This window comes from Leptodactylus fuscus, chromosome 11 (genome assembly GCF_031893055.1).
Source record: "Leptodactylus fuscus isolate aLepFus1 chromosome 11, aLepFus1.hap2, whole genome shotgun sequence".
NCBI classification, from domain to species: domain Eukaryota; kingdom Metazoa; phylum Chordata; class Amphibia; order Anura; family Leptodactylidae; genus Leptodactylus; species Leptodactylus fuscus.
The window spans coordinates 30,713,605-30,737,625 of NC_134275.1; the positions used below are offsets into that span (position 1 = coordinate 30,713,605).

Here is a 24,021-nt window from a genome sequence, read left to right on the forward strand (position 1 = left end):
AATTGCATTGCACCGATTGGGAGACCATGAGTTTAGATAACTCCCTGGCTAAGCAAGGAAACCGGCTATCTTTGCATAAGTCATACAAGCACCATCTAGGTCCATTTGCCAAAGCCTAACCTTCTCAGACTATGAAAGGCCGTCCTGCAAAGCACAGGCTGCAACCCTTCATTAGTAAAGTGAGGGCTCGCTGAGTGACAGAATATTTTCTCATGTCTGAGGGACCTTTTGTGGTCGCAACTACTAACCTTCAACAGGTTGTACAATTTTTTTTTTCTTTAGCTATGAAGTATTAAAGGACTGCAAATTATCACCTATCCATAGGATTATAGACAAGTTCCTGATCCGTGGTGGTCCGACTCGTGGAGGCAATCACGAGAATCAGTAGTGGAGGGTGCACATACAAACTCTATGGGACTGCTAGACGTAGCAGAGTACTGTACTTCGTTATCGATGGCAGTTCCATAGAATTTGAATGCAGCAGTAGTGTACATACTAGACCACCATACTGTTTAAATAGGACCTTTCACCACTTCCATCTCATTTTTCTCTAGACCACACCATTCCCAAGCAATCCTCTCTTAGTTTCAGTACACTTGGGTTCTCTACTGGCAGGTGGGCAGTCCTGGGCTGGAACAGAAAGACATAGAACATCCACCTTCCAGTAGAGTAGATCTTTGTGCTGAAGCTAACAGCAACGACTGCTAAGGAACTGTGGGGGCTGGAGAAAAAAAATCCCAACTGCACCAACTGAAAGATGTAGTGTTGGAGTTGGTGAACGGCCCTCTTTAAATGGAGAACACGTGACTCCAGTTCTCAAGATTGCATCCAGTGCATGGACCCCCACCGTTCAGGCACTTGTTGCTGCAATCTTGGGAAAACCCTGTTAAAACCTGGTTGCCAAAAGCCAGATTATAACAGAGATAAGCCTTAATGTCTACTATGCTTTACCTTTTGTAGTAAGAATAACAGTATAATAAATAGTAGGTGACGCCTGCCCATCGAGCAGAATGTATAACCACAAATCACAAGACATTGGTTCTGTACAAATAAAGGAGAAAAAAAAATTGTATAAGATTGTCATGTACAATAGTCAAGAAAAGCATGGTTAAAATAAACTAAAAACATAACATAACACATAAGGCACTACTATGCAATGCTGACCCTGTGACACACATATGTTACAAATCATACAGGTTTCTATGTAACAGTTCTATGACTTCTATTGTTCAGACCCCTTTAGTGCACAGATCTCACCAGGCTATCAATGTACGCAAAGTTGTGTATCTTTGGCACGCACTGGGTTGGATACAGGATGTAGTATGGATGCAGGAAATGAAAAATAAAATATAGATTAGAATTATTATTATTACTACTACTGTGCCTGTCCCCAACTGCATCATATATAGCCGACTAATGCAAAGTACCATATCTGAAGGGTCCAACAATATGAAAGTACAAAGGTCGAATAAGCCAAGACTGGCGCTGTATATGGAAGAAGGGTCATCTTTGTTTTGTGCGGTATAGCCATGTCTAGAGAGTTTTTTAGAAACCATACTGAAGAAGAGACAGCGGTCGGGGCTATCTGAACGCTTCTTTTGGTTCTCCTGTCTCCACAAAGTAAATTCTTCATGCTGTGGGGAAGGGGGAAGTTTCGTCATTCCGGGACAGAACACCTAAAACATCATGCGCAGGAAAGCTAGAGGCAATGACCTGCAAGCGAAAACACAAGCACTAGGTGCCACACTACTGATCGTACGGGGTAAAGGGGGCAAGAAAGTGCAGTCATGGCTGGCTCATCTGTACCTTTTTCAAGAGGAGGGGGGCGCTTGATTTAAAATCAAAGCTTGGGATTTACAAACTAAAAAGTACTCTAGAGAAGAGATCTGCCTTAGAAAATATGCACCTTCCGTGTTCTGTGACCTTAAAGTCACAAATGTTCAAGTAAAACTGGTGCTCTCTTTAATATTCATCCATGGTGGACTCCAGAAATAGGTTCCTCACATCTAATATTGAGGCCAACTCCAAAATCTGTTTCTGCAAGTGAAGGTTCTCCACCAATTCGTCTCGGGGAAGAGCAGGATAGGTTTCTGGGTAATTCCTAGTCTCCTGGAACACAAAAGAACCATGACGTGATGTAAAATCAGCAGAAATATCAAGAGTGTCATAGCATAAGGTCGGTATGAGTGCCCTTTACAGTTAGGAGTCTCTAGTATGTCTTGGTTCTCATGCTCTCACATATGATATATTTTTGCCATGTCACTGTAGCACATCAGAGCATGTGTTGAATTAACTGGTGAGCCTGGCTATAGAGGTCATTACAGCGTTAGGGCTCATGCACACAACCAAGTTGGTTTATCATGGAATGCAGCCGGTTGACACTCAGAGTGACATTCTATGATGCATTCACGTCTATGGGGTACCTTTGTTCTGATAACACAGAGCACAATAGGACTTGCTCTATAATCATCTGTGTTATCGTAACAGAATGGATCCGGAAGCCCCATAGATGTGAATACATCATGGAATGCACTTGGATGTCATCTCAGCTCATTTCGTGATAAACTCAGCCCCCCAACTTGGATGCAAATTTGCTTGTGTGCATGCGCCCTTAGAATCCGTAAAGGGGATTTCCTGCTCCAAACAGAATTTTCATACTGATGACCTAGCCACAGGATAGATCATAAGTATCTGATCTATGAGGTATGACATCGGACCCGACACAGATCAGCTATTTTGGCAACCTGCAGGCAGACAAGTGTTCTCAATTCAGAGAGAATCATCATCATCTCCCTTAAGAACGAAACTATAGGGCATGCTGGAATCCAACATGCCGAATCTTTATTTCCCCCAACATCTGTCATCAAGTTCAAATAGGAAAACTGATCCAATGTTTATGGCTAATTTTTGAACAATGCCCCCTTTCACATACAAAGTTGTAATGTAGAGACTAAAGAAATAAGATCTTTCTGCAACTCACCTGCTTGTTGACAGTTTTCAGATAGCAACAGGCAGATTTATCACAAAGATACCAGATGGTACAAATACTGACCAAAAGTGTAGCTCCGCTTTAAATAATAGGAGCAGAGTTGCTTCCAGCCGTGTACAGTGCAGTAGCTTTTGATGCCCAGAGGCAGCCACATTAGCTGATCAGTGTGGGGTCCAGGTTTAGGCTCCCACAGATCAGATAATGATGACCTATTCTGTGGACCTTACTGGGGAACCAGAAAATCCCAAAAAGGGGTCATCTGGCAAAGAAAGTTTTTTGATAAATGGGTCAGAATGGCTTAAAAACTATTAAATAAAAATAGATAGTCTTATTAGACTGGAATATGCAACAAAAGAAACTGTCTGAGGCTGTGAAGTGTACATAAACACCCCAGATTTGCTGGAGATCTCAGCAGCCAAACATCTTGTGATCGGCCTATTATCACTGACTCCTCTACCAAAAACGATAATCCTCAAGGTAAAATCCTTCAAACTACACTGAGTAGACTAAACAGTTAAGGCTAGATTCACACTAGCACTCATTTTCCGTTCAGGGATTCAGTTTCCCATTCCGCAGAACTTTTCTCTCCACATGTTTTGGGTGGAAACCCAGCAGACCCCATTATAGTCTATGGGGTTCGTGGCTAACCTCTTTTTAAGTGGATTGGGACCTGAAGAACAGAAACCTGAACGATGGTGAGAATTTAGCGTAATTTTTATTTTTTGTAAAGTAAATGTTGCTGTTGAAACTGGAGGCTAAATTACAATTTACTAAAAATTCATTATAGTCAAATTCTTACCTTAAAACTTTTGTGCATTCGAAGGGTTGCAGAACAAAATATGAACCTTGTAAGAAGTAAACGCAAAAATTCATCCCCGAAAAACTGGAGAAAAGCTTGGTCTGTGAGGAGGAAAGCACGGATAAGCAATCATTAAAATGGGTTTTATCTGATTTTTTTTGTCCTTGTAATGCTTGTTCATGGGCTGTGCCTGGTAGTCTATTCACTTGAATTAAAGGAGTTTTTCAGGCTTATAAGAAGATTTAGCTATCGCATGGATAAGTCACTAGTCAGACATTGACAAGGGGATGACCCCCCCCACACTGATCAGCTGTCTGAAGAGACCTCAAACAAGCATTGCGATCTCTTCACAGAACACCGTGCACAGTATAGCAGCTGTGTTTAGTTTTGCAGCTCAGCCCCATTCACTTGAATGGGAGTGAACTTCAAACAGGAATGTTACATCACATGGCCTGTGAAGCTGAAGTGGTGCTCACAAGAACGACTCGTTACTTCAAACAGCTGATCTGTAGGGGATCCTAAGTATTGGACACCGCCGATCCCAAGAATAGACCATCAGTCTTATAAGCTAGTGAAACTCCTTTAATCTCGCAACATCAGACATAACTCATGGACATGAGGACTAATGCCAGAATAGACGTCCTAATTCAGCACCATATAAAACATAATTTTTCCATTCATTTCTTACCTATAGATCGGGAGTGTGTCAAGAGTTGTGCAATATCTCTATTGATTTTTCGTAGATGATCCTGACATTTGTCCCAGAGCCCTTTGCGCATGCTGGACAGGCCAGAGATGAACAGGAATGCCATAAGGGGGTTATTTAGGAAGAGAGTAAAGAGGCTACCCCGCTGAGAATGATCTGTGGGTAGAGGAACAAGGTCAAACATTCAGCTACTGAACAGGAAGAAATAATGGTGCTAAGGATTTACTATAAAGGTGGTCATAGTAAATGGGCAAATCTAAAGCTACTAGCTGATAAGTGAATGACATCGTGGAAAGAGGTCACATATGGCAATTATATGCCCGGATACCCCTGAAGATGTCTGAGATCCAGTGAAATAAGTCAGGGCATATTAGATAGGATGTACGGTAGACTCCTATCCCTTGAATGGCTACCATTTTAGTCTGAGGAATAGGAGTGGCAAAAACTGTCAACTGCTTTTGCCCACCCTGCCCCTTCCCCTATATTTAGGGGGTGAACTCCCCAGGTTTCTAATTCAGTTATTTCATAATATTATGTACACATAACGAAAGTCATTTTGTAGTAATTTTTGTTGTAGTGGGGAGAGTAGTAAGGCCATTAGGTGCCAAAGGCAAATTGTCAAGCAGGTAAGGAAAAAAGTATAGGCCTGGGTCATCTATCTGGATCTAATTTGGATTTGTGTTTAAAGGGAAAGTGTTGTCAGAAAAGGACAAAAAAAATTATGTATAATTTGTGTGTGATTTTTTTATTTTTTATGTTCTTATCTATATTATCTAAAATCCTAAATATATTGAAATTCTAACTCTTCCCACTAAAATAGTCTGTTCCTTTTGTTTCCTGGACATGGGCCATAGACACAATGGTTTGGAGCAGACCCTATTGACTTCTGTGGGAGAGTGTTCTAGGCATGCTCTGTGACCTGGGCGGAGACGGGAGTAAATAAACTGTGAACATTACCTATATTATCTACATACGATTCTGTGTCTTATCTACATATACTGTACATGATGAAATATATATGTACTGTAATATATCTTATCTACATATACATGATGATTTGCTACACAGTCTGAACAAAATATAACAAAATTAAGCCTCACCCCCGCAGGTCTCCAGCATCAGCAGAGTACTCTCCTCTCCAATCCTGCAGCTGTAGTTCTCACTGGTTCTAACTTCTATCTAAGTCACTTCTCGACACACAGGAAATTCCCACTTAGTCAATGACTGTCAGGGCCATGTCACTACTGCTGCCTGTGATTGGCTAATATCAGATTTCCAGTCACTTCCTGTGCGTCAAGATGTGAGCAGGAAGTAGATACCAGCAGAGACCTGGTATGCAGGAGCACGAGAGTGTTTTTAAAGAGGACCGGTGACCTCTCCAGACAAGTCTATTTTAGTAACACTTTTAATCCCCATAATATTCTGATCATATTTTGTTATACTACCTACATAGAGAAGACTAAGAATAAGTTGACCACAGGTTACTAGCTAGGGGCGTATCGCTGTAACGTCTGACACTGCCAGTATTTGGCTGTGCTGGCACATACCCCTTTGAGAAGAGGTAGGCCTGGCAGGGAAGACAATGCCTCCCTGTCAAAGGTTTTCTTTAAAAGCAAAAGCAGATGAGCCATCTTCCTGGCACGTTGTGTGTGTCTGGACTGCGGCCAGTGTGAATCAAGGCTTGTCTAACATGCTGCTTATTTAAGGTCACTAATCAGGGAGACATCAGAGGGTTGAAGGATGCCAGGAATATTCATCTGAGTGCCACATAGACGGAAGTGTGAAATGACATGAGCGACGGGTCCTGTAACGCCACCACTAGAATCTGCTGGCTTGGCAGAAGTAGAAAGGCTTTCCATCCTCTCCCCCTTCAGCACTAAAGCTGGAGATAACCACTTCATCACCGGGATATTACTCTACTCCTTAAAAGGGATTACGTAGGAAAAAATAAAGGATTAGATTTCTTACCAATATATAAGCAGATCTCCCAGGGCACCAATGATTACACTTGCAGAGCGCATTGGGGGCCAGAGGTTGGTGTGCACTGCCTTCACTGCTACATTACCAACTCTGCTCTACTCCTGCCGCAGGTCCATAGCCAACAGTGGAACTGCAGCAAGGGAGGCAGAGGAAAGAGACTTCACCCCAGCCGCTCTGCAAATCTAACCAATGGTAATGCAGTAGACCTGCATGTAGATTAGTAATGAATACACTGATAAGCTTTATTCCCCCCCCAGTATAACCCCTTTAATATCTAGAAACTATTTTGCAGCTTACAGTACATACAGGTTTATCAACGGTAATTTGCAGGCTATGCTTGAAGTACTTTTGTCTCTGCATGATTCATTATAACCTATGGGGTCTGTATGTTTTCATTGCTCACCACTTTTTAATGCATTCGGTATTGCGTTCAGGAGGTCCCCAAGCAAACTCCCCGAACGGAATACCAAACGCAGATGTGAACCAGGCCTACCAATGGCCCTGACTATGCTGTAAAGCATATCACTAAGTGCTGTTACTATGGCCAGGGTGAGGCTCAGACAAGGTGCCCCACACACAATCACACAGAAAATAAGATTACATTTAAAAAATTGAAATTAAAAACAAAATTGGAAAAAAATGTGGCCCACCTGAATAAGGGTAAATTGTAGTAACCAGATACAACCAATACACAATGTACAGGGCTGTGCTAGTCTCCAACGCAAAGTGATCCCTTCATTCAGCAGATCAGTGGGATTGCAGGGAGTCAGATCCCCAACAATCTGATACAGATTTCATATGCTTTTATATTGTTGACTTATCCTTGGGCAAAGCTGCTATTCTGTATATAGAACTGAGTCTTGTCTATAGGGTAGAGGGTACATGGCTTGGTCAAGCACTGGGGCCTTTCAACCAGCGGACTGGTGGGGGTGCTGTACCCCTTCAGACCCAATATTGATAAATGCTAAAAATAGGCCATCAACATCAAAACTTCAGGACACCCCTTTAAGTCCCAGAAAATTCATTTATAAGGTTGATAAAATGTAGGTTTGATTTTTATTTTGGTATATGGCTGCCCCATTCTATTATAGGGTTAATGATAAAAATAGCAAAGAATCAAAGAATGTCCCTACACTTTTATATCTGCATCCATGGATTGTTTTTCTCTACATTAGACTGTTCTACTTTATCTGGGGCAAATACGATAACCCCAGGGAGGAATTGCCTATGAGAGTGATTGTTACTTCCGGACCTGTTCTGGGCCTTACCTACAATACATCTGAACACTAGGTGGCACTGTTGTATAGCATTGTCTTGCAATAAGCCTTTACACAGGAGACAATATGGCAGCTGCTCTTGTACATTTACAAGACATGCAGGAGGCAATAGGACATCAGGTAATGTTATGAAGCAGAATGTTGCTATAGCTCATCTAACACCATCGTGTTACATATGTATATACATATGTCTTCATAGTTATATGAGCAAACCACTAAAAATGGATCTTGAATTGAAATATAATTTTTTTTTTAATGTTAAAATCAAACAGATCTATATATGGCAAGTTTGCTGGTCTATGTTCTCCAATGCTTTAGCTACGGATGGGAGATCCTCTTAGTATACGCACTAGGATCTATATGTAGTAATAGCAATTACTGACTCCTATGGATCTGTTCACACAGGGAGTTTCCCCCCCTGAAGACAAATGATCAGACATGTTAAGAATCCAGATCTCTGGTCCTTTTTGGCTGATATTTGTCAAATTAACATTGGCCGAACATCCAGTCCCCAGACGATGACAATACCACCAAAACTGGCAGAGTTGTCATTCGCCATTAATAGTGTTGGGTGAATAGAATTCGAATCCTAGTTTTGAATACCTCGCTCCCATAGGAATGCATTGAAGCCGGCCGGCGCTTAACCCCTTCACGATCGGCTGCTCCCATGCATTCCTATGGGAGCGGAGGTATTCGAAACTAGGACGCGAATACTATTCGCTCAACAAAAATGTTGCAGCACTCTTACAAACAACTGATCGGTGGGTCCCAACAATCTCATACTGCAGACCTATGCAATTCCGTTTAGATTATTGGATTCTCTGGATTGAGTATATCCGTGTACAATCTAGAAAACGCCGAACGCCAGCCATACCTTGAAAAGCTTTAGGATACGCTGTTGGAGAAAGTAGGCAAACCAGAGGTTGTCCAAACAGATTGGTGAAATTCTGCAACAAAAAATATAACAAATCATTAAAACAGTGTAGATTGCTAAAAATAAAGATGAATAGGCAGACAATATAATAAATGGCTAGAAAAGACTGACAGTGTAGGAAATGACCCTGCAGATCATTCATTGAACTCATGACTTTATATTCCAAAGCGATGGGCTGTCCCTATACTCACGTATGTAAAGTTCAGCTCACCCTAAGCAGTATACATACTCCTTCTGAAGGCAGACCCATTACATCTGTTCATATGGCCGCTGTGCCTAGCGATTTACCAGAACTACTACCCCACGCTTTTCACAGGGGATTAAAGTGGCAGACAGTTCCCAGTGACAGACATAAGTATACAAGACAGCTTTTATCACTTCTGTTTTCTGCTACTTCAGCATCGTGTGTAGAGTCAAATTGTGTTGCACAATATCTCTGCACTATAACTTGCAGCTTTCCCATCCATGTTTGAAATGTGTAAAAAATAAATAAATAAAAAAAAAAAAAAGCGATTGGGGTAAATGGGGGCGGGGGCATGGCTGAAATCAGTCATTTAGGTAAATTGCTGTAGCAACATGATTTGCTAGCCAACGATCCAAGGCAACAGAGTGGAACTTAAGGGTCGTTCACACTACCGCTGGTGACAGTCAGTAGTGTCCATTGCTATTGTTCGTTATAAGATTTTAGCAACGGACACCGGCAAAACTGTCACAAATCTATTAAAAATTCCACTGATTTCAATGGGATTTTATCTGTTGACAGTTCGTGTCCATTTACACCAAATCCATCACATTCCTGCTTACCTAAGCCAGTCCAGGACAAGCTGTCCTGGACTGGCTTAGCACTGAGCGGTGAATTGGGGAGGCTGCTGGAGCAGCAACAGAAAGCAGGCGGCTTTCTGTCATCCGCCTCGAGCGGCGAAAAGGGCAGGTTCACCCCTGCCTGGACATTACTATATAGATCTATACTTGTGCACTTTACACTGCTTCCTTGTGTCCTTCTCGTGTGTTTGGCTATTCCATATGCCCTGCTGTAAAAATATTGATTTTATGATTACTCTTTATTGATTTTGTATGTAATAAATTGATATATATATATATATATATATATATATATATATATATATATATATAATTATTGTTTCGGATTCTACTTTTGGCTGGTGCTTTTTCCAGTATAACTATATTATGTTAATCTGGGCCAAAGTTATATGAGGGCACAGCGGTGTAATGACGTCAGTACGCCCCCATGTGACCGCTGAACAGGGATATTGGGGAGATTGCTGAACATGCTGAAGACAGCCGAAGCCAGGATGCCCAGGAAAGGTGAGTCAAGGTGAATATTAATGATTGTTATTTTTATTCACCTTCCCTGAGCCTCCAGAGTATAGTAATAGCACTGGAGCGGAGGGGGAATGGGATCTCGGACAAAACTTTGCACCCAGGCCCACAAGACGCTTATTACGCCACTGCTTAGGAACACAGGCAAACAGCAATGTGACCACAGAGGTCATTTGTACCTCCACAGTTACACAGACACATGTGCTACACTGTTTCCACCGCTCTCAATTATCTTTATGAGAGTTACAGAAACAGTATATAGCAGTAGTGATCACTCTAGTGGTCCGGCCTTGGGACCCTTTATTCTTGTCTTGGTAGTGATTTCCCAAGATTTACAGAAAATGGTGCAAGTGTACGCCATAGTACCTCTCTTGACCCACATCAATGACCTCTTACCTTGAGAACCAGCACCCTGCTTCACACTCATGAGGGGAAATAACCTTGAAACAGTTGTATGTCTGTAGCTTTCTTCCTTTTGGATGACTGATTTGACTTTGATCTCACATCATGTCACTCAGTTTTAGGAAAATTAGACATTGATCTATAGAGGAGCTTCCGTCTGAAACGTTGCCCTAGAGCAAGTTTCCCCTTTTCAAGAAGGACTTAGGCTGGGTTCACAAGTTTTCTGATTGGGAATTTCTGTCCCCCATTCAGCTTGAAAAATGTAGAAAGCAGGACTTTTCTCTCTGCATTTAGTGGACAGAAGCCTGACAGACCCCATTATCGTCTATGGGTGCAACGGGTTACACAGTATACTCTTTTTAGGTGGATTGGGTTTCCATTTTTGGATCCCTAAGCAGACCCAAAGAACAGTAACCCAAGCACATGTGTGAACCAAATGTAACTTACATATTCTCTTCAAATTTATGATGGCAACTACTCTTCCCCTTTGTACAAATGTAATGCATAGGTTTATTAAACTCAGGTAAGGTACAAAGTAAAGCTGGTCATACACAGAATATAGCCACTGCTAAACATTCAGCTGACCATCATCTACCTCGGTGGAGTGTCTATGTTTACAAGCCGGTATCAGACACCTCTGCCAGAGGCTTATCTTCCAGATGAACGAAAGGTTCTTCAATATGCCCTGACCGTTCCCCCAACATCTGCTATCAGACGCCAACTGGAAGGCTGCCATAAACACTTTTGATGGGACCAACAATAATCTAATGAATTCTACCCGAATTCAGTTGTAATTGGAAAAAAAAAAGTACAATAGGATTCAGTTCTAATTTTCTTGGGCCTTACAATCTGCAGATCTGTGCCAGCTATGACTAACAGTAAGTCGCTCAATTGGCAGACCTCCATGTCTGTCACATTAAATAGTGAGCGGACAGGAGAGGCTGCTGAGAGCAGTTGGTGTCACAGCTGTGGCTGCTAGCACTACTAACAATGCCATCTTAATATCAGCTTGTGCCCAACTGCAGGAAGCAGCAAGCCCGGCAGCTGTCACCGTACGCCCACGGTACAGAAATACAACCACTGACCTGAGCAATAGCTCCCTGATTATATATCTATATACAAATACATGTCATGGAGTTGTTTACAACCTGTATCTGGCTTGACTTTAGTTACATCTATTTATTTTGGGTGACAACCACACTGACAATTACAATTATGGCCCCAAGGTCTGTCTTATACTTGTGAATGTCAAATCTACCCAGTATGAATCAATACATGAGTCATTGCACATAGCCAAGATGCAAACCGGTGGGAGCTGTACTCATAGCCATATTGGTAGAGACCCAGCTTTCCTAAGAACAGATATGACTAAGCAACAGCTGAATAGAAATACTATCTCATTGCTATCATAGGCTATTCTAAATATAGACAAATATTGCATATCTGAAGGTACGTGCAGTTGCACCTACCCGGTTTTCCCGAAAATAAGTCATCCCCAAAAGTAAGACATAGCAGAGGTTTTGTTGAATTGCCTAATATAAGGCACCCCCGAAAGTAAGACATCCCCCAATAATAATATTTCTGCGCAAAGATTGTATGAAGAAAAATGTTGCAGCCGCTGCAATACGTTGTATCCACTGTTCCTGCTGCTGTAGGATGAGCTGGGAGATGCCCAGGAGCAGGAACAGTGGATACAACGTGCGGTATCACAGCAGCAACAGCAGCCGGCTTTCCTGTGCACACAGAGCACCGTGCACAGCGTTCAGTCGGCTGCAATGTTTTTCTTCATACAGTCTTTGCGCAGCAAACACATATCCGTGCAGCACAGTGGCGGCAGCAGCACACAAAATTAAATAAGACATCCCCTGAAAATAAGACATGATATCTTTAGGACCAAAATTTAATATAAGACAGTCTTATTTTTGGGGAAACACGGTATATACCCAATAGATATGCCATAAACATTTTTAATTGGAATACAGCTTTAAACAATGGTTACAAGATGTTAAATTAAAACTGCCAAGTCACTTCTCCCTGTCAAACTACCCCGCACATTTGGTGGGGCACTTATATACAAGTTCACATATTCCTTTATATACCTTGGCAGGAACCCTTTTTCTCCAAAAAGACCTTTTTTGTAACATGCAAATTAGTTAGTAAATGTTACAAGGATCCAATTGCCAGCAAGTACTATAGGTCTACCATGCCAAGGATAGTCCAACTCTTCACACTAAGCCTTGACTGGCACCTTCTTTGCTCAGACACCAGCAGGCATGGTGAGCTCCCAGCACTCTGCGCATGTACCGTAACTAACCACCTGCAGGCGCTATCAGACCATGGTGGAATTTGTTGTGCAGGTTTGGCAGGCTAGACCAGAGGTACTTGCAGGGACTGAGGCCACACCTGTTGCACTTGCCAGCGGATTTGCAAATTTCAAAGAAATTTAATTTTTGGAGAAAAATGGGCTGAAACCAAGGCAAATACACATGTGGTCTTATAAATAAGTACTCTGCTAATGCCTGTGGGTAGTTTCCTAGGGAAAATGGCCAGACCAACTTCCATTCCAAATAAATCTTGCAAAGTCTGGCGCTAGATTTCCTTATTTCCACTCTTCACACAGAAACAGGCAATATAGTAAGATTTCTTTTTCCACCTTGACCTATAAATGGTACATATCTGGATATGCACACGCACCAAACTCCCAGGCAGCCCCCTTTAATTCCTCTCCTTTGTGACCCCCGATGACGCTGGTCCTTGCACCCCCCCCCCCTCCCAAAGCATCCAAAGGAAAGGACACGTGACATCACAGGAGACTTATGTGAGACATCCCAGTTCCTTTCTTTAGGCTTCTGTGGCCCCTGATTGGCCTCATTGGTTACATGTGGCGAGGACTGCCGCTGGAACAAGCCCTGGGTCGCCACTGGACCAGACAGGGGTGGAAGGACCAGGGACAGGTGAGTGTGGGTTTTATTTTTCACCTTCCCCGGCCTCCTTGCTGAAACCTGTAGTTCCTGAACAACCCCTTTAAGGCCGGGGCCCCATGAGAAAAATCTTAGCATTTTACAGTCAGGGAAAAGTGGATGGAATTCAGAGTCAAGTCACAGCTGGAAGAAGTGCTCATGGCGGTCTATATACAGTCTGGGGGTGGGGGGTGGGCGTCTTTTGATCATCCGCCTCAGGCAGCAGAAAGGCTAGGTTCACTACTAGTAGAGGGTAAGACAAAGTGGTTTTCCTGGATTTTAATATTGATGGCCTATTCATATACTAGGTCATACATATCAGATCATCCTAACACCCTCACTGGTCACCACTCAAGCATTTTGAGTGGCCTCTTCATTATTCATCAGGCACATTGCTGTACATTTCCAAGTGGTTGTGTATGGTATTGCAGGTCTGTCCTGATTAAAGGGAATCTGTCACGTGGAAATGCTTGTTCTGCCTGTGGGCAGCATGTTATAGAGCAGGAGGAGCTGAGCAGATAGATATATAGGTTTGTGCCTCCTTGACGTCAACTTATAAAAAGCAGAGATTTCCATGGATAAATAACAGGTTAAACTGAATATTTTGCCACAAACCTATATATCATATCAGTCTTTTCAGCTCCTACTGCTCTATAACATGCTACCTGCAGATTATATAGCATTTCCATGTGACAGGTTACCTTGTTGTTGTATTATTAGCTCAAGAAAGGGCAAAGGCAAAAGACATTAGATGTTGGCCAAAATGGACCCAAGACTGTTTTTTAGACACCTGTATCATTGTTTGTATGTACACAATAGACATTACTCTCCGTGTTTCAATCATTTACCTGACTATCTTGTCTGAACGGTCTATATTTCACACAAAGTAAGACAAAACACATAACATTTTTTGTAAATCTGCCTCAAAGTCTCAAACAAACATCTAAAAATGAAAACGAAAACCATTCTGAAAGCAGACATGACAAGAAATACCTTGTACGCCACACTGTTGGAGGAGTCCACAATGATAAATAAGGGTTTCCTGGTGAAAGGGTAGAGATCCCCGGGATGAAGGCTATAAGAAAACAATAGGATCAATAAGACAGGTTAAAAATCAGAGACAAAGGATCTGTCTTGTCAGAAAAGACACATAAGCAGTAGAACAATAAATACATTAAGTCCAGATATCTCAGTCATATACTTATTTGACCGAGGCTTAGTGTGTAGCATCAGGACAGGGATGAAGGTTGTCTGCTTTAGTCGTCCCTTGCAGGAGGATAAGCCAAGTCCCCAGATCAAACCATGATCAACAAGTGACAATATTGTTCTAAGCCCAGATCTATGGCCAACAATCTAAGCCATCAACATGTCACTGGCCTGTACAGCTAGAAAGCCTGCAAATGTAATAAATTGTTTGTCTGGTTTGCGCTTTGTTTTATTTCATACTCTAACAAATGTCCGTGCTGGTACTTATTTTGTTAAACTTTATTCCAGAGCAGTGACCTCCATCAGCCCAACAGAAGTGAATGGAGAACTGGTCTCTGGTCAACCCCCACAACCAGCAGTTTATCCTCTATACCAGGGGTAGGGAACCTTTGATTCTCCAGCTGCTGTGAAACTACAACTCCCAGCATGCTCCATTCACTTCCATGGGAGTTCCCAGAACAGCAGAGCCAGTATGCATGCTGGGAGTTGTAGTTTTGCAACAGCTGGAGAGCCGTACGTTTCCTACCCCTGCTCTATACTATGAACAGTGTATACATATAGATTTCATGGCTATGGTCAGTTTTCCCCAGGAACAATGCCACTGCTGCCCATGAGCTGTCTGCTATAGCAACTCTGCTCCCTTCCATTATCCACTGACCTGACAGATTCCTCAATGAGTGTAAAGTAATATACACATAATTGTAATGTACGCCACAAGATACACTGTTCCATTATTTTACACAACACATATGTAGTAGACATTAAGCTGCTACTTATTACATTTAATGCATCTTAACAGCACCTACAATACATCGGGATTACCCGTAACAATGCCTGACTTCACAGTGCTAAATAACAAACCCAGCTCTGCTACATCTGTATCTGTACTAACCGAATGCATAACATGTAATAAATAAACCTTTTAACATATCCTATGCGGACTCCCAGAACTTGCTTATGTATGTCAGCATGGTAACATCTGTGTTGTCAGGTGGTGCCGACATGAAGGCAACCCCTGTTATAAGCCCAGTCATAAAGCATAAAGAAGCCATAAGTGTAATAGGATCAGCGAACCAGACGTTCCAGCATTATGTACACTTGACCTTACGGCAACACAAAATATATACACACACATATTGGAGATCCCTCCATGCCAGTGTTCTGACATAGGGGGTTGATGTTATGGTGCACATTTGGTGCAAGGTCCTGTCTTGTGTTAAAAATGTGCCCCAATTCACTTTCTATTTCACTATATTGTGCGAATGTGGGTGGAGCAGGATAGGCCAGAGACACTTAGGCTGGACCTTATTATACTGTATGCCAGAGAACGGAGTTCCTATGTGGTGTACATCTCTTTTCTAATTTAGCCCTGTCCTGCGCCTGTACGGGCTTTTGAAATGCCAGTTATAATAAATATGCCCCACTATATACAAGATTATGGGGGCAGCAATTTTGCCTGTTGTTGAATGAGGCAAAAAAGTGTCTTAAGGCTCGTTCACATCTGTGCCCGTACTCCGCTCTGCAGGTTTCCGTTTCCTGTACAAAATAGGGGCAGGAGACGGAAACCTGCCGTCATGTTTCAATCCTATTCATTTGAATGGGCTTGAAAAGTGTCCAGCCGTTTGCGCCGGTGAGCGTTTTATGCGCTCCGTGGTGAAACAGTTTTTTTAAAAAAACTGGTCACAGAGTCGGACATGCAGTACTCTGTGTCCGGTTTAAAAAAAAAAAAAAAAAAAAACTGTTTTGCCGCGGAGAGCATAAAACGCTCACCGCCGGACTCAGCATGACAGGTTTCCGTCTTCTGCATGCACACAGCATGAAGAGCAGTTCCTTGAGACAAATTTAAAGGGGTTCTTATGGCTGGGCGATTAATCAGCCATTTACCTTAATTACAATTAAAGGCGATTATTTAGGTCACGCCGCTTTTACAGTATGAGTAGGTGTTGGGAGAGCCTTGCGAGATTCGCCTTGTGAGGTCGGCCAGGTGGTTTTCTTTGGACAGAACATGTCTGAAGTGAAACTACTAATACACTCTGGGGTCCCTTCAGACCTTCCTGACTGAGTCTGTGCTTCTGACTGCCAATCACAGGCCTCAGCGGTCACAGACATCAGGCAGAAGACTGGTAAGAGAAGAGAGAGCAGTGCCGGAGCCCAGGAGAGGTGTGGGATCCGGCAATAGAGTAGGATAATAGAAATTTTGGTTCAGACATGTTAGGTCTGAACAAAACTGCTGGTGAAACCTTACAAATTTTTCAATAACTGAACTGAAATAACCAACATACACAGCATCACGGGGGTTATCTGGGTTGATGTTCGGTTTCAGTTGTGATTTTTTTTTAAATTCATTTCTCATCCCTAGGGATCCACCAGGATTTCAGTGTTGAAGACCTATTCTTAGATTGGTGGGTGTCCAACCCCTGGCACCTCCACTTATCAGCTGATGGCAGGAGCAGTATCACCAGCAAAAACACACGGTATGGAGGTTGAAAGTACACAGCTTCGTACACTGTAGGAACATAGCAGGTCTAGTATCGCTCAACTTCACCTCAGGTTGATGACCACCTATGTTCACATGGCAGAAAATGGTTTCCGCCGTGTAAACTTCCACGCGGCTAGCCGTGACAGGATGCTGATGCAGTGCATTGGCGTCCTGCTCCTGATTAGCACGAATGAATGGGCCTAAACAGGAGAGTGTCTTGAGCCGGGGAATCTGTGGCAAGATAGGTCACGTGGCTACTTTCTTCTGCTATTAGCTAGCGGAAAAAAAAAAGTGAGCGGCTCCCACTGAAGTCAATGGAAGCCATTTTTGCAGGTGGATTTTAAGGCGGATCCGTGTGAATATACCCTAGAGTCATGCTGTCATGTTCAGTGGCTCAGAGAAGTTACCGAGAGGTAAGACAGTTTTCGTCCTTCTAGATAAGAGCACTTTTTCCTTTCCCATTAAGCATTGTATGTAAGACAAGATGGATCTCCTCAATCCAAATCAATACCCCCTGTCTAACCAAACACATTGTACCGGCACAAAGTCCATTAACAATAACAATGAAAAGGCCAAACAAAACTGGGCAAAAAGATGCTATGAAAGATACAAAATATATTCCCCTCACCAGTGCATTTCTTTGTAAGTTTGATTCCTCTTGTGTAAAGCATCACCATTGACCACATCTCGATTACTGTTGGTTAGGACCCCTCCAAAATCATAAGGACCTGCAATGATTCAGCAACAAAGCAGCTTCAGCTTGTAACCTCCCCATCCTCCGCATGCAGTCTGCAGACCACCCAGGCAGCTTGAAATGTCAGATTTCGTGGTCAAAGGTGCAATCTGCCAGTATCCCATTCGCGTTGGAAATATATTTTTTTTTTATTATTACATTTCTTTTTCTTATAATTTGGGAACTTGAAAAGCCAGAAATTAGAATTAAATCACATAAACACGTGATGTACAGGAAGACGTGCACCTCCAAGTACATGAATATGACAGTAATCTGTCTATGCACAAAGCCACATGACATAAGTATACAAATGATATTAAAAATAAAATATTAACCCTGCAAAATACAATTTTTTTATGAAATTGCACATTTCTATATTTGTCCCACTGCATAACTACCTACCAGGGAAGCAAAAAAATTAAATATTTAATAAAATAGATCAGTTTTAACTGCATATTAATAGAACGTCAACACTATGTAATGCAAGTCTAATAGGTTGTTGGTCAAGACAAGCTCTGACAACAGTATTCACATGTGCTGAGTATTTATCATACCTCTTATTGTCAGGAATACAGCTATGCAAGAGATTGGTTTTTCCCTACACTAATAGGGCTCAGTGTATTGGCAATTTAGCAAGAACGGCAAACCAGTATCCCTATAGATGGGGGAATCTTCTACCTAGTAAAACAACTTCCCATATATTTACATGTCAGCGAGACTTCTGTATCAATGGAAGAAAGAGAGGTAATGTGATCCATTTGGATTGTGGATACCAATTTCTCACAAGAAAGGTTCCCCAATTTAGTTGCAGAGTCCTTTTCCTTCCTGCTTAGTTCTCTGCTTTGGGTAATTGATGGAGGGTCCCCCTTAAAGAAGACCAATCACCAAGTACTAAATGGTAAATGACATCATCAGACTGTCCCTGAACTATTTTTTTTTTTAATTTGTCCATCCATTTAGGGGTCAAGCCAAGGGGACCCCCTCTAGGATGCACTAGATTCTTTGGAACTTCAAGAGAATCTAATGTTCATTGACCCTGGAAGACATCTACATATCGGCTTCCATCGGAGGTCACATACTTCAGAAAGGAACATGTGTGTCCCGATTAGAGATGAGCGAACACTGTTCGGATCAGCCGATCCGAACAGCCCGCACCCATAGAAATGAATGGAAGCTGACTTTGCCGGCGTCACAGGTGCTTCCATTCATTTCTATGTGTGCGTGCTGTTCGGATCGGCTGATCCGAAGAGTGTTCGCTCATCTCTAGTCCCGATCCATCCTTTGGTTTAAGAGTGCAACTAGATTTAATAGTTACTTATATGGGCATTGTGGCTGAGCTGTGGGTAAGAACTCATTTGGCTTACAACTAACTTTGCATGGGCATCGGGAGGGGGGGGGGGGGGGAGTACTACCCTCAACAAATTTCAACAAAAATCGCTAACTTAAATAATTTGCAGTATAAAAGAGAAGCAAAATCAAACGAAGAAAGCAGAATGCAGTTTCTTACTAATAGTTTGCACAAGTTCGCAGTCCTCTGGGCATGACTATGCCAAAATGAGACCAGTTCTCTCGTCTTGCTGTATATCTAAAACTGTCTGCCATGCTCAGTATTGGTAAGCCATGCAAACTGGAGCTTGGCAATGGATAGCATGCTTCAGATAAAGGAATGCATGTTTAATCCAGCTGATGAGAAGTGATTTATGGATGCAGATCTTTTATATCTGTTCTGGGATTCACAATTGATTTAAGGTTATTCTTCCAACAAAGCTCACACAATAGATTCTGAAATGCCCTTGTGAGATCAGGGCAGCATTAAAGGCAGTCTGTCACCCGAGCCTAGTATATCAACCCAGCGCTGCAGATACATAGGTTAGGGTCCCCTGAATCAAACAGTGTTTTCCCCTTGTGCATTGCCGCCTCCATTGCTGAGATATCACTGCTTTTGTCTATATTTAAATGTTTGGGTTTTTTTGAGCAAGGAGGACATGGTCATTGGTAAAGAGGGGAAGTGTCTACACCCTCAGTGCTCCAAAGATTTCATTTGTATATTGAAAAAACAGCAATATCTCAGTAACAGAGTGTCCAATTCACAAAGGGAAACCCCAGTTGATTGAGGAGACCCTAACCTATCTATCTGCGGGGATTGGTTGAAATGCTGGTTCTGGTGACAGACTCCCTTTACTACAAGGTCATTACCAAAAATATTAATTTTATACACCCATATGAGGTTCTTGTGTCCTTTCCCTACTTCAGCTATTGGCCATTTTAGGTGCCCACACACAATACATTCTTCCCGATATCCCGCTCATATGAACACTCAGCCTGACAGAGCATGCATGTATTCTCAATGGCAAGAGGAGAATTAACCCCGGCCACACAACTCTGGCAACAGCCTACTCCAGTGAAAAAAAAGTATTGAGCAAGTTGAAATCCAAAATGCCAAGTCAAGTTGACTTGAAGCATAGCTTCATTCCCAAATAAGCCAAGATAAAGCTATGCGTGTTTATCATGGTTCCGTGTACTCACTCATACATGAATACTTTTATTTTACAGAACCCATTCCCATTATGAGAAGGAGCAATTCAGTTAAGAAATCAGGGCTATAGTAGGGAAATGAAAAAAAGGGTCTGCTGCAGCATAATAGGCATAAGCTGTTTGTGGCAGCCTGTGCTCGCTGCAGCACAGGCATAATACATATCAGATAAAGAACTGCCTGTAACCTGCTGCAAGGAGCCACAGGGCACACGAAAATCTGTAATACACATGCATATGGAAAGCTTTGGTAGACATGATCACATGTCTCAGACAATATTGTTAACGATAACACCCCCAAAACCATGCTTTACTACACTAGTCCTCCTATTGTTAGAAAAGACCTGCCATTTTGGAAGTTGACTGCTTTGAATTAATGAAATGTGATGAGACAGATGAGCAATGGCAGCCTTGTTAGAATATGGATGTTGTGTGAGCCCCTGCACCACTGGAGGGGCCTGTATTACAAAGCAGCAAATTAGCAATGCTCAAGATAAGCAGTCCTGTACATGCAGGTCAGGCTGCTCCAGCAGTGAAGGCGCTCAACGCACAGCATGGAATAAAGAGAATTGAAGCCCTGTGAATGACAGGGAGCATTCCTTTATCGTACCTTCATAGTCAGAGCGACCTGTTGGGAAGACTCCCGTAGCAGACAGGTAAATCAGAAGGGCACTGTTTGCAGGCAGCTCCTACAACACAAAACAACAATTGGGAGAATGTATGCATTTTATTGAAAAATTGGAAATCGGAGCCAAAAAAAGAAAAAGAAAAAAAAGATACAAACAGAATAATAAAATATGAACATACATTTCAAATAAACCAGTGATATATTTTTTACCACGCCATTTCCCCTTTCAGAATGCAGCCTACGTTGGACTTCAAGAAGGGTGTTTATTCACAGATGCATTTTATTTTAAAAACACAGCCCAGTATTCTCAGGTACAGCATAAAAAAAACCCAGACCTAGTAAGTAAAATAAGACTCCCTGGACAATCCGTTAAGTGTGCTTTGAGCCAATTAGAGATTTCTCATCTGCAGCTCCAAACCGTTCCTGCAGCTGCATCCCCCTCCTCCGGGTTCTATTTATTGTATAAGGCTGCTTTCACACAAACTATACATTTTGAGAGCATTCAAAAAAAAAATAAAAAAAATAAATTGACATTGTACATTCTAGTGTATTCCCATTTTAGTGTCAAAAGTAGAAGCTTATTTCAAGCAAAAATTTCCATGCATTATCAGTGCAGTTTCTGGTTTAAAGTCCCTGCTTTGTGCAAACACTCACATTGGCAGGGACCTGCACCTCACCAGTCTGAGGCCTGCCTCACAATTTGAGAAGCCCTAATTTAGGCAGTAGGGAGCCTTCTGACACTCAATTTATTCCATTTCTATTTGTGAGAATCAATCATCATCATTATCTTTATCATCCATGCCTATCCTATCCTCTTGGAATGCATCTAATCATAAGCCAATTCACTTATTTAGCAGGCCCCAACGTAAGAGGGTGCTGTCAGGATGCAGACGACACATAACTATAGCTGCAATTTAGTGCCGGGGAGGACATAATAGCTAAACAAAGCATTAAATTACTACAGAAGTAAGTTACTAAGAGACCAGACATGTACTATCACTAGATGCAATTATCTGGATCAGATGGATAAAACACGGCTCCTCTTTTGCAATAAGATGCTACAGGAAAAGGTAAAAACAAGAGAACATTTCTATAGGTCTGAAAAATGACCTGTTTCGCAGGATGAACATTAAGGGTGGTAGTACATCTAAAGTGTGCCGATCAGCGCTCATCGTGCACCAGATTTCATTTTCTGTCAGCAGCAGATTCCTCACTGCTGCATGTATCAAAACGCTCCTTGATATATAGGGTTATATGACAAAGGAGAGAAGCTGAGCTCTGTGATATATAGGTTTATATGATAGAAGAGAGAAGCTGAGCTCTGTGATATATAGGTTTATATGATAGAGGAGAGAAGCTGAGCTCTGTGATATATAGGGTTATATGATAGAGGAGAGAAGCTGAGCTCTGTGATATATAGAGTTATATGATAGAGGGAGAGAGGCTGAGCTCTGTGATATATAGGATTATATGGTAGAGGAGAGAAGCTGAGCTCTGTGATATATAGGATTATATGGTAGAGGAGAGAAGCTGAGCTCTGTGATATATATAGGGTTATATGATAAAGGAGAGAGAGACTGAGCTCTGTGATATATAGGGTTATATGATAGAGGAGAGAGAGACTGAGCTCTGTGATATATGGGGTATATAGAGGAGAGAAGCTGAACCTATAGAGAATAGGTTTATATGATAGAGGAGAGAAGCTGAGCTCTGTGATATATAGGATTATATGGTAGAGGAGAGAAGCTGAGCTCTGTGATATATAGGATTATATGGTAGAGGAGAGAAGCTGAGCTCTGTGATATATGGGGTATATAGAGGAGAGAAGCTGAGCTCTGTGATATATAGGATTATATGATAGAGGAGAGAAGCTGAGCTCTGTGATATATAGGATTATATGGTAGAGGAGAGAAGCTGAGCTCTGTGATATATAGGATTATATGGTAGAGGAGAGAAGCTGAGCTCTGTGATATATAGGATTATATGGTAGAGGAGAGAAGCTGAGCTCTGTGATATATAGGATTATATGGTAGAGGAGAGAAGCTGAGCTCTGTGATATATAGGATTATATGGTAGAGGAGAGAAGCTGAGCTCTGTGATATATATAGGGTTATATGATAAAGGAGAGAGAGACTGAGCTCTGTGATATATGGGGTATATAGAGGAGAGAAGCTGAACCTATAGAGAATAGGTTTATATGATAGAGGAGAGAAGCTGAGCTCTGTGATATATAGGGTTATATGATCGAGGAGAGAAGCTGAGATCTGTGATACACAGGTTTACATGACAGAGGATGATATAACCTCATATCACTGAGCTCAGCTTCTCTCTATCATATACTGCTTTCAGATATGGCATCAGAAATAACCTGACAGATTTATTTTAACATAACAATAATGCCTCATCTAACATGGGGGCTCAATTAAATATTACTGTTGAAAATCTAAATTTTCTGAGCACTTTCAACCAAGCTCACGTCTACTCCTAATAACAGATCTATTGATTTTACTAAGGCTTTTGTGATATTTTCAGGCCACACACTTAAAGATAATTGGGCCATGAACAAAGCTAAATGCCTTAAATTATTAATAATTTCCTAATGGAATAAAAGACTGAGCTTCATTATTTTATAATGTGCATTTTGTTTTCCTAGTTTGATATTAAGGATCCTGAAACCACATTAAGGGTCTAATCAGACGCCCAATGCAGTCCAAATCTGACAATTTAGGATTACACATGGACCCACTAAATTCAATTGGGCCATAAATACTTCATTTTTATCCCGTGGACCCTAACTATGTGAAAAAAGACGGAGTATAACCCATTCTGGTGTTTTCCTGGATCACAACAACATATTTCATTCTGCAGTCCAAGGTTTCCTCAGTTTCCATAAGTGGAAAGACTTATATAAGACAGATTGACAGGTAGATAGATATTCTGATCCCCCCCCCCCCCAAACCCAACATGGTCACTGCCCAACTAAAGTCCTTAAAGGGGAACCTGTCACATGAAAAATGCAGTTTAATCTGTAGGAGACGTGATAGAGCAGTAGAAG

At 41.9% G+C, this 24,021-nt stretch overlaps 1 protein-coding gene across 1 annotated transcript in view; it reads right to left on the bottom strand.

Moving 5' to 3' along the window:
• Nucleotides 1-770: 770 nt before the first annotated feature.
• Nucleotides 771-24,021, bottom strand: part of SCAI (suppressor of cancer cell invasion) — a 100,168-nt gene continuing 76,917 nt past the window's right edge. The window contains exons 11-17 of the mRNA XM_075260197.1: nt 20,949-21,027; nt 17,702-17,801; nt 14,382-14,463; nt 8,626-8,698; nt 4,477-4,650; nt 3,789-3,889; nt 771-2,109 (exon numbers count right to left, since the gene is read on the bottom strand). Coding sequence (XP_075116298.1) covers nt 1,963-2,109; nt 3,789-3,889; nt 4,477-4,650; nt 8,626-8,698; nt 14,382-14,463; nt 17,702-17,801; nt 20,949-21,027 — 756 coding nt within the window. The 3' untranslated portion in view covers nt 771-1,962. The remainder of the gene's footprint in view (nt 2,110-3,788; nt 3,890-4,476; nt 4,651-8,625; nt 8,699-14,381; nt 14,464-17,701; nt 17,802-20,948; nt 21,028-24,021) is intronic.